The sequence below is a fragment of the Cryptomeria japonica genome, chromosome 3 (genome assembly GCF_030272615.1).
Source record: "Cryptomeria japonica chromosome 3, Sugi_1.0, whole genome shotgun sequence".
Taxonomy (NCBI): domain Eukaryota; kingdom Viridiplantae; phylum Streptophyta; class Pinopsida; order Cupressales; family Cupressaceae; genus Cryptomeria; species Cryptomeria japonica.
In genome coordinates, this window is record NC_081407.1 from 775,250,845 (window position 1) to 775,263,387 (window position 12,543).

Below are 12,543 nucleotides of genomic sequence, written 5' to 3' on the forward strand. Positions count from 1 at the left end.
GTCGACCATCGGACCAATACATGATATAACATGGACCTAAATCAAATGCTCAAATATGCAACACCACCGAAAATCTCGCAAAGGTCAACCGCAACATGCTACACCACCAGGAATACCGTATAACACGAAGAACATCACTAGCTCAACAAAATCACCAAGAACTTGCACAACGATCAATGCAGATCATCAAAACAAATAGGACACGATTAGGAAACACCAACAAGCACATTAGAATCATTTGTAACAGGTGCACCAACACCACTTATCAAATCTTCATCGATCAACATCTGAAACTCAAGAGTACTCAAACAACAACAACAATCACAAAGAAAGATAACTTGCGGAGCACCAAATCACGAACCAACTGAAATTAAGATACACAAGACCATCCCAAACAATCTCCCAAAAACTCAGCTCAAGATCTGATCACACCGGAATACCGGAGGAAATACCGAACTCTGCAAAGTACTGATCAGAAAAACCAAACTCCAAACCGGATCATATGATATGATCAATTAAGCTTCTCGGATCACCGAAACCAATACATCAAGATGTAATGACACTAGAAATACTCCATACACCAAACCATGATCCCAATCAACCAATCTGCAATCACCGGAGCAATAAATCATAGGAATATGTTGTCATCAATGACAACAACATATCCTAACAGCAGCAATGTCCAACATTTCCCACACAACCTTTACTGTCTTTTCTAACTTTGGATTAGCCCAGTTAGGCCCCTTAACGGGTCCAAGATGAATACCTGACCATTGTGCCTGTATTCGTTTGTCCTCCATAGTAAAGGGAACCTTTGGATTAAAAAATTGCGAAGCTGTTGCTCCCACCACTTCCTCTATAGCATGGTTGATCCTCATCTTTAATCTATCCATAGACTCTTCCTTTCCTACAATAATACGACTGTTTCTTTCCTTCCAAATCTCCCAAATCATAATGGAAGGGCTTATCTTCTAAATGTTGGCAAAGGTTGATTTATGCTGCACCACCGACCCTTCCTCAAAGACTCTTTTTAGGGTACTTGGGAGTGGACCATACCACCCCAGCGATTTCAATAACATCTCCCAGCATTCACTTGCCACCTTGCATCTAAGCAAAAGATGATCAACAATCTCCTCATCCTCTGAACACATAACACATTTTGATAGGCCACAAATACCCAATCTTTTTCTCCTTTCACCAGTTAAGATTCGACCTCTGATTGCCAACCATGCAAAGGTTCTTGCCTTTGGGAGACTTTCTTTTTCCCAACACAAACTAACCGGCCAATTCTCGCCCCCAACTCCCTCACACAAAAATTGATAGCCTAGCTTGACCGAATATTTGCCATTCACAGCACCACACCAAACCACTTTATCTTCTTTATTTGTTCTTAGAATTTTCCTTGAGTTAAAAATCTCCTGCATTAAGGCTTTCTGTTGTTCTAAAATATCCACATTTTATAGAGGTTTCCAGGTCCATTCCCCTTTAAAAGCATCTTCCTGGAAATTTAGATAATCACTAACCTTTTCTCCCTAGTGTTGTACAAACTAGAGCCTAAGATCATGCAGATCACCATTTTCCTTCAAAGCTGGAAATCCGTCCCATGAATCATCCCAAAACTTTGCTTTAAGGCCATTACCAACCTGCGAGGATAAATGATCTACAATTACTCTTCGACAAGAAACAATAAAGTTCCAGATTGCAGAGCCATCAAGGGGATTACGAATAGTAAAAATCCTACTGTCCTCCATAGAGTCTAGATATTTAGCCCTTAAGATTCTCACCCATAATTGGGATGATTGAGAGTATATATTCCACACTAACTTCGCTGCCAAAGCCTCATTCATGATATTCCAATCTCTCAATCCTGCACCCCCTTTGTCCTTTGCCAAACAAATTTTACCCATGCAAGATGGGGAATTTTATCTTGCTCAATGGCACCGTTCTAGAAAAATTTCCTCATTCTCTGACCAACAATCTTAATAACCTTTTTTGGAATTTTCAAACACATCATTGAGAAGATAGGGATGGCCGAAATAATAGATTTAAGCATTAAAATTTGACCAGCTGAAGTTAACCATCTACTCTTCCATCCATCCATGTGTTTTAAGCAGACATCCACCAAATCCTTCCAAATTGTAGATTTATTTGCTCCCCCAAATAATGGAATCCCTAAGTATTTCCCCGGCAGTGAACCTAATTTCATACCTAAAATAGAACAGATTTCCCTTTGCTTTTGACAACAAGTGTTGAAAAAGGAAATCTCAGATTTCCTCCAGTTAATACATTGTCCATAGGCATGACCGTACCTATCCAGGACCTCCTTCATTAGTCTGTCTTCCCTGAAAGAAGCTTCACCCATTAAAAGGGTATCATCAGCAAATTGTAGGTGAGACATGGATTCTATTCCAGCAACCACTTTTACACCTCTCCAAGATCCATCACTCCTTTTTTTAGAAATAAGCCTGCCCAATACTTCCACCATAATTATTAAAAGAAAGGGTGAAATTGGGTCCCCTTGTCTTAGACCTTTTCCAGACTCAAAGAAACCTTGCAGATTGCCATTGACTAAAACTGAAAACCGGGGAGATTTGATACAACTTTCAACCCAGTTAACCCAAGCTGAGCAGAAACCAAACTTTTTGAGCACATCAAGAAGAAAGTCTCTATCCACTTCATCATAAGCTCTTCTAATATCCAACTTTACCAACATTCGCTCCAAGCGGGTAGATCTAGTAGATTGGATTGCCTCATGTGCCGCAATGATACCTTCATAAATTGATTGATTAGGAGAGTATTCAGTCTGCTTTGAAGAAATAATCGAATCCAAAATACACTTCAACCTGTTTGCAATCACTTTTGAAATGATTTTATACACTGTATTGCATAAAGAGAATGGGTGAAAACCATCAAAAGTTAAAACTTCATCCCTTTTAGGAATGAGAGCAATAAAGGTATTATTAAAATCTCTTAATACAAAACCACCCGCACGAGTTCCTCCACAACTTCTTAAAGATCCTTAGCTAGAACATTCCACATTTTCTGGAAAAAAAGGGTTGGAAAACCATCAGGTCCAGGTGCTTTATCACCTCCTAAGTTAAAGAGAGCAACCTTGACCTCTTCCCGTGACACTGGTTTATATAAAATTGCATTTTGAGCGTTTGTAATAAAATTTGGAATGACATCAAGAATGTCTGCTGATTTGTGGGGGATATTCTGAGTCTTCCTAAAGGCTTTTGAGAAAAAACTGACAGCTTCATTGCAAATTTCATCCTTTTCCTTGAGGGTATTACCTTGAGAGTCTTGAATAGAAATTTTTTTGTTGCAGGATCTCCTCACCTTAACCAAATTATGAAAGAACTTTGTGTTACGATCACCCTCCTCAAGCCATGTTTCTCTAGACTTTTGCCTCCAAAAAATTTCTTCCCTTGCCAGAATCTCTGCATACTGCTTATTGAGTTCTTTCTCCATAAAAAAGTCAGCCTCACTCATTCCACCTTCAATCACCTTTGTATGTAGATCACCTAAATTCTGCTCAATCCTAAGTTTTTCGGTGAAAATATTCTTAAAGACTTCCCTATTCCATTTCTTCAACTGTTCCTTTATGAATTGTAGTTTTAAAAGAAAATGAAGGCTTTGTTACCAATTCTTGGCAGCGCATTCAACCACCATTCAGCCAATAAATCCATAAATCCCTCTTCTCTCAACCACATTTTTTCAAACTTAAATGGGCATCGTTCAAGAGCCATATCATCTTGAATTCTCACACATATGGGATAATGATCCGACCCAGTGATAGGAAGAATCTCAGCCTGGAAGTTCCATTGAGTGTCTGCCCAGTAACCTGCAAGGAAAAATCTATCCACTTTTTCAGCTATATTAACAAAACCACTTCTTCTATTAGTCCAAGTAAACTCCCCACTTTTGAATTGGATTTCAAAGAGACCATTTTGTGTCACAAAGTCATTGAAATCCCTCTATGTCTGATTATGCCATACCATTCCTCCTCTTTTATCCGAAGGCCTTAAAATGGTGTTGAAATCTCCCCCTAGCAAAAATAACCTGTCCTCATTGACGGACATAAGCTTCGTAATTGTGTTCCAGACACCTCTCAATTCAAAAATATTATTGGGTCCATAAATGTTAATCATAAATAAATTAGCCTGCAATTGTTTGGACATCACATTCACCCATTGCTAGGAACGTTCTGTTCTGATAACCTGTATATCCGCCACTGCCTCTCTCCATAAGAGTCCTAATCCATGTGACGCTCCTACAACTTCAACTACATGACATTTCCAAGTATTGAAGTGTCTACAAAAGGAACTTATACCATCTCCACTTAATTTCATTTCTTGGAAGAAAACCACCTCTGGCCTTGTTTGATCAAGACATCTTTTGATCAAACGGATCTTGTCAGAGGCATTGCAGCCCCTAACATCCCATGATAAGACCTTCATTGCTCTCGGGAAAAGGCATAGCCTTTTTTCGATCTAAGTTTTTTCTGACCTGCCTCACTACTTGCAATTTCTGACTTTCTGCTGGCAGACTTTGGACCGCGCTTCTTTTGCTCGCCAATCTTCGCCTTGTTCTGCTTTGAAACTGTTTGTTCTAGATATCTCTTTTCCTTTATACCTAAAACCGCATTCAGGCCCAAATCATCTCCCTCATTTTCATCATTTGTCTGAGATTCTGACTCCAGCTCCTCATAAAAGCTCCCATCCTCCCTTATGTCCTCAAAAGAGCTGTCTAAATTTCTGATTGGGGAAATCTGAATATCTTTAAAGACTGGTTCTTCCTCCTCTATTCTTTCATACATATTTTGATCCTTCTCTCGGAGTAAACTTTCTGAAACTGTCTTTCATTTACCACTATTCCCTCTGGTTTTTGCCCCCTCGAATTGCCTCAGTGTCCTTTATCAATTTGAAGACTTGAGGTGTTAATTAGAGAGCTTTCACCTACTTCTACTCTCTAGGTTTGAAATGATTCCCCCTCAACAAATTTGCCAATGTCATTTCTTATCCTCTCATTATAGGGGGTATTAATAGGTTGTGGAGATTCCTTGGGCTTACCATCCAGCCAAGCATTAGCCTGTTGGATCTTTTTCGCCACTTCCACAGTTACGTCCTTAGAAATTTGGCCAACATCAACCCTTGTCTTAGACTCTAACTCTATCCTAACATACTCTTCTCTGAGAGGTTTGTGGCAGGTCTTACTAAGTCTTCGGATTCATGATCCCCATATTCCTTAGGGGTTACTTCAACTGAAATCTTTGTCCATTCCTCAATAGTATTATCGAACAATCTTAGGTTCCATCTTTCCTCAACAGGGTTTTCCCACTCCTCGACATTACCTTCACAAAGTCATTGTCTTCAATTGAAAAGGTTTTCTCTTTCAATAGCAGAACATTTGTTAGAAGATTTTGGTCTAGGCTTTTTCCTTTGTCCAAACACACATTCTCTTGCGGGATGTCCAACTCCTTTACAAGTGCTACACATCTCTATCCTCTCCTCAACTTCAATCATTTGCTTCCAAGTTCCCTCCCTTGATTTTAACTTCACCATTTGGGGGAGAGGATGAGTTGATTGCCACAGGATGCATATCCAGGCATACATATTGTAGTCTTTACTTGCTATGGCCTTGTTTGCTTTAACAAAGGTACCCAATTTGTTACCTATCAGTTGTAGGGTTTCACTATCCCAATATTCATGTGGCAGATTGTATAAATGTATCCATATCGGCACCTCAGTTATGACTTACTCTTTTGGGTTAAAATTTAGAGTCCAATCCTAATGTAAAAGCCTTTTCCCCCCATCAAAAAGGGGCCACTATTAAAAATCCATTCTTTATCTTTAGCACAAGGACATATAACAAAATAAAATCCATTTGGAAGGGTTTTCAGAATAACGACTTCCCCCCAATTCTCATTACACTAGTTTCTTACCCTCCTAAAAGCAGGCCACAGCCCATCCCATTTCATAAAGTAAGCCCATTCCTTAAAAATATTAATAGAATCATTCCAAGCCTGATCATCTACCATTAAAGAGATAACTATGGTAATTTTAGGAGATTGGTTTACCTTCTTAGATTGTTGCACGGTGCCCTGTGTTTTGGCCTCCAAAACTTCTTCTCTATGTTTCGAAAGTCAAAGGGGGCATTCGTTCGTATGTTTGCGAAACCCCATCTTTCTGTTGTGACTTGATCCTGTTGGGAAGAAGTCTCAAGTCTGGGTTTGAATGCCTTCTTTGCCGAAGCCTTCCATGCTCTTTGTGGTGGCCACCACATCTGCTGTTGCACCCGTCCTCCATTTCTATGATTGAAGGGCCACGAATTTTGCACTTTGCCATATCCTGAAAGACCCTGGAACCTACGAAACTCTAGCTCCCATCGTTTGTCTGCCATTGTTTTCGATCTTCTTATAGACAAATATTAATTCTAGTAAGAATGACAATAAATATACATATGATTATATTAATAAAATGATAGTAAATATGGGGATCACCTTGTGGTGTAGTGGTCAAGTGGTTGCATTGTTAGTGGTGCAACCAAGTTTCAAATCCTAGCTTGGCCCAAATGGTGTTAATGCTGGTTTGGCCCACCTTGGTGGACGTGCAGGAGGTTGGAGGACGTGCTAGTGGTTGTAGAGGTGGAGATTGGAGAACGTGTAGCAGGTGGGGGACGTGTGAGGAGATGTTGAGGAGAAGGTGCTCGGGAGGAGCTTAAAGGCTAACTATTTTAGACCCTCGCTGGTCTGGTGTGCTCGCAGACCTTGTGCTAGACCCACGTTGGGTGTGTGCTACTTATGGATCTAGATCCTCATTGGTGTGTGCTGCTTGCGATTCTGTGTCGGACCCATGTGGGTCTTTCATGCTTGGTTTTTCTGTATCAGACCCACGCGGGTCTTTCAGTCCTATGGGCTTGGGGTCCTTGCGGGGCTTCCATGCTTGCGGGTCTGGACTATTGGATTCGGGTATGAGGTCCCCTAGTTTGTGGCCTCCCTTGGTGATTGGGCCAGGCTAAAAATCCATGTTAACCGATCAAAAAAATAAAAATGATCATAAATATGCATATCATTATATAAATAGAATAAGCCTATGATATAAGATATATATAAATATATATCTGGCCAATAATAATGAATTCAGTTTTATATCAGAAATGATTATACATACATACATACATATATGTATGTATATGTATGTATAGATGTATAGATATATATATATATATATATATATAGATAGATATACATACATACATACATATATACATATATACATACATATACATATATATATATATATATACATATATACATACATATACATATATACATATACATACATACATATATATATATACATGTATATTTATGTATGTATATATACATACATATACATGTACATCTACATATATATATATGTAGATATATATGTATATATACATGTATATACATGTATATATAGATATATATCTATATATATACATATACATGTACATATATATGTATATATACATGTACATATACATGTATATATATATTTATATATAAATATACATGTATATATATATTTTATATATATACATGTATATATTTTATATATATACATGTATATATTTTATATATATACATGTATATATTTTATATATATACATGTATATATTTTATATATATACACACATGTATATATATAAAATATATATATATATATATATACATGTATATATACATACATCTACATCTACATCTATATATATATATATATATATATAGATGTAGATGTAATATATATATATATATATATACATGTACATCTACATATATATATATATAGATAGATGTAGATGTAATACATATATATACATGTACATCTACATACATACATACATATATATATATATATATATATATATATATATATATATATGTATGTATGTATGTAGATGTACATGTATATATATGTATTACATCTACATCTATCTATATATATATATATGTAGATGTACATGTATATATATATATATTACAATGACCTAGCCTTAAACCTTTTGTTAATGCCTTTGGAAGGATAGGTTGGTTTGTGTAGGGAGAGGCGGAGTAATTCCATCCCAAATTAGGTGACTCCCAAGTGGTGGTATTGACGGGCATTCATGAAAGCCTTGGGCCTACTTGTGGAGGTGGTTTCAAGCGCTCTATGACAGTAAATCCCCATCCTCCATTAGGGTTAGGAAAGAACGAGGTCTAAATAAAATAATTATTGATGGTATTATGAAGTTATGAACAATTAATTGTCTCTAGCTTAATAATTTGAATTAAGGCATAATAATGCATAATAATGTATAATGATGCTTGTTAAACAGGCAGTCTCAAGCAGGAGACATTACAACTCTTTTGTTGAACACACAAATGACATCGTCAAATTAAAGGTGATAGCATTTGGAAATAAAACACAGGTGGGAAGTGAAGCACATAGATTATAATGTGTGTGTTTAACTCATTGCTTGTAAATATCATGTGAGAAAATAGTAACTATTTTAAGTTATTAATGCGTGTAGAACTTAAATAAAATGAACTTGTAGATCTGTTTATGGCATCAGGCACCTCAACACAGACATTTTGAAGTTGTTTGTGCTCATACATGTAAAAGCACAAGCTTTCTGTGTTCTCAAGTTGGAGTCATGTCCTTGGGTGTCAGTTCTAAATCTACATTTTAATAAGAGGATATAATTTAAGTTATAGAGCCACAGTACCTTCAACATTTTGATCTTACAAATGGAAACATGATCTATTTAGTTCTTTACTAGTTCTTTCTAAACAAAGATGGACATACACTAAAGAAGTATAAATTAATAATCCAGCTTTGACTACTTATGATTATTTATTTATTTTTAGATTGATTAGTGAGGATTTGGTAATGGTGTCCTCACTCTTGCATTTCATCTTGTGGGGAAACTTCTCTAGTTATCACTTTACCAGTAGGGATGCTTCTGCTCCTACGATTCAACTTGTGGGGATACCACTCTAACTATTTCTCTACAAGTGGGGATACTGCTGTACTTGTAATTCTTCTCCTGTGGGGATACTGCACTCCATCTACATCTTAAATTGCAGGGATATTGTGCTCCTACTTCTCTCCTCCTTTGAACACCTTCCTTCTCTTGCTTCACCTATGGGATACTGCTCCATTCCAACTCCTTCACTTGAGCTCCTATTTCATCTCCAGCTTCTCTTGTGGGGATACCATTCCATATCTTGCTTCGCAGTGATCTGCTCCAGCATGCCCACCTCTGGCACTAAGATTCCTCTTGGAAGAATTTGAACCTTGCCTGCAACATGAGAACCTCGTGACCTTGTCATTCAACCATAATCCCTTTGATGACCTTTGATGATTACTTATGATTTTATGTGCACTCATTTCAGTAGGAAAGGGCAATAAATTCTCTGCTAAAGAAGATGTTCATCCAGGTTTTATAAATTATAAAATTTAATTCTCTTTGAGTCTTGCTAGTTCTGGTTTTTGACATATCTTATAAAATGATATGTCCTGTTTTCATTGTTCATGAAATAAATTATAAGTTATATGGTCACAGTGGAAGGAGAATGCTTTGGAGAAGGATGGCATAGATTCAGAGGAGGATATCTGTTAATGGAAGAACTGAAGTGAATTGATTTACTGCACTTTCGATAAAATATATTGCATTTCCTTAAAAAGTCAGCAGTGCAATGAATGCACGTGGGGAAGAGTAATTTGTAATTATATATTTCCTTTTTCCTTGTTATGATTGAATATAAGCTTGGCTTCTCATGTATATTTGCAGTGTTGGCTTCCTCTTGAGGATTGTATGTGTTCAAAACTTATCCAGCATTCCATTTGGCAAGGAATTCGTTTCTGGTTATACATGCACCCCAAGGTATCTTCTGTATGACTGCTTTTGCCATTTTTTAGGACATGAGAAGATTGGGTTCTAGTCTATTTTCTTAAAAATTCGTTTGTCTTGATTTTTGGTTTTCATGGTCCATTGGAAAAAGGATTTCTTGAGAAAGAATAATACTGGGAAGCTTTTGTGGCAAGTATATGGGAAGAAAGCAGCTCGCCTATGCATATTTGGTATACAGGAGCATGAAGAAGCTATGTGGAATACCTTCAAAATAGCAGGTTTGAAGTGATTCATTAAGATGCATTAAGCTAGAACTGTTATAAATCCGGTTTGTTAGCAAAAGGTGAAGTTTTCTAGCTGGCATTTTATTAAGATATTCCTTATTTCTTAGTTGCTTGAATTCTTTGCCCCACCTAGTATTATGATCAGGTAGTGACATTTTTGTGTACTTTCTAAAAATGTCCACATCAGAAGAGATGAATTTGTCATATTTCAACAGAGTCTTATTGAAGAAATTGGGTGCATGTTGACATGATGTGTTTTGTTCAAAGTTTTGCATGCTACCTTATTGTAAATAGTCAACAATATTCGGGGAGTGAACTTGATCAGCTACTTTGAAGGATTGAAGTTACTATTTTGATTTTGCTGGGCCCCTCTCCACAGTCCTTTAATGTCCATTCATTTGCTTATGCATTTCCTTTAATGATTCGATGTAAAATTTTAATTTCTCTTAAGTTCTGAAGGTTTAGTGTATTCAGTATAAAAGGTCTGAATCTGTACTTTTGCTTTAAATGAGTTATAGTTGTGCTTTAGTGCATGCTATTGTTTTAGGCAAATTCTACTAAAATGTAAGTTTACTTTCCAAATAGTTTTAATGGTTGCAAAATGACACCTTGACGTATCTTGAATATTTTGATTTCCTTTGATTGTGCACAATGCTAGATAATAGAGTTTAACTGGCTTCCTAGAAATTCAAAAATATCTTCGAAAGGTTTCGTTTAAACATCGTCTCTTTCTTACATAATCTTTCTTGATAATATTTAGAAAAATATTTTGACATTGACTATTATTGGTACTATGTTTGAAGCTTTACGAACAAGGAGTCTAACCTTGTTTATTAGTCCATACATTACTCCCATAAGTTGATCTTTATGTTTGGGAGTTCAAGATAGGTGAATAAGGAGATATCTAGGGATATTCTTTTCTCTATGCTATTAGGTATTGGGAAACATGTCAGATTTTGTACGATAGGTACTCTTTCAACTTTATTATGTTGACATTTGTCTTAAGTATATTATATTTACGTATGTCTTTCCTTATATTTTGCAAGTGTACATATTTAAATTTTCATCTGGCTTGATGATAGTTTTCAGGGGGCTTTAATTTGATTTTCAAATTGCAAGGCTGTCTACATCAAAGTACAGGTTGACTTCTAAACGGGACAACTCGTTACTTCGACAAGAGAACTTTAGTATGTGTAGATCAGGCTGACTTGGACTTTTTGACATGCTGACTTCACCAAGGAAAACAATTTGTATGTTGAAGGGTATGGAAAAAACAGTTTGAAACTTGAAAGCCAACTTAAGACAGTCTTGCAGACTGACCCACCTGCACAAGCACAACTATCTGTAACTAATTCCTTCATCTTCCTCCTCTAGCCTGTGCTCTGATATTACTTGTTACACCCACAAGATCAATGAGGAAGAAGAAGAATGAAGATAAAAAACAAACACTGAGAGAACGTATGCAGCAATACCATCTTTGTTAATCAAAATCAATCAACAATCAGAGTACATATAAAGTACAAGGTGGTTTAAACATCCTTTCAACCACCAAAAGACCTTTCACTAACCAATGTCATTAGGGTGTGATTAACTGTAACTAAAAAAATGCAAGCATAAGGATAAGCATATGTATGAAATAGTGATATCCCTAAGGTATTATTCTAGTATAATATGAGCATATGTATGATATTGTGATATCCCTAAGGTTTTCTTATTTCAACACTTGCATCAGCAGTATTATCCTATCAGCACATTATGACAACGTTATATCATTGGTGATATGTTAATGTTGTGCTTACATATCGTCAAAAAGAAATCTAGGGTGGTTATTACATATCTCCTAATGTGATGACTGGTTTTGCTTCTTCCTCAAGCTCAATCACATGTTGAAAGCTCCTATCTGGTGGCAAGCTAGGAAGAATGTGTAATGTTCCCGTTTTGTGATTGGGTCAGCCAGGCCAAAATAATAAATAAATAATAAATTAAATTTATGAATACATGAGATTATTAAATAATTCTGGGCCGACTTGGAGCCAGCTAACAACTTGGGCCGAACTGAAATTATTAAATAAATTTTATGTAAGTTTTTGGCCAACCTGACCCGATCAGGCGGTTTTTCCTTTTGTAGCCGATGTGGTCATGCAAGGTATTACGAGGAGGTTGAAGAAACTCAAAGGCATCGAAGTATTTCCATTGTTCTTGCATGAAACGAATGCCCAGTGTGCTCAGACGCAAATTTGAGTACCTATACCTGGTAGGACATAGCCCCGACCAGTATTGCTATTAACATTTCCTTGTTAATCATTGCACAGTTATTTATACTTGCATTAGGCGATCTGTTCTCTGCATGAATCAAATTACTATACCTGGATTGGAATAA

At 36.6% G+C, this 12,543-nt stretch overlaps 1 protein-coding gene across 3 annotated transcripts in view; it reads left to right on the top strand.

The window, feature by feature from the left end:
* LOC131063330 (uncharacterized) overlaps positions 1–12,543 on the top strand; it is a 167,561-nt gene that overhangs the window by 20,939 nt on the left and 134,079 nt on the right. For all 3 annotated transcript variants that reach the window (XM_057997112.2, XM_059218574.1, XM_059218575.1), the window contains exons 3-4: positions 9,820–9,912; positions 10,031–10,157. In XM_057997112.2, the coding sequence (XP_057853095.2) occupies positions 9,820–9,912; positions 10,031–10,157 (220 nt within the window). The remainder of the gene's footprint in view (positions 1–9,819; positions 9,913–10,030; positions 10,158–12,543) is intronic.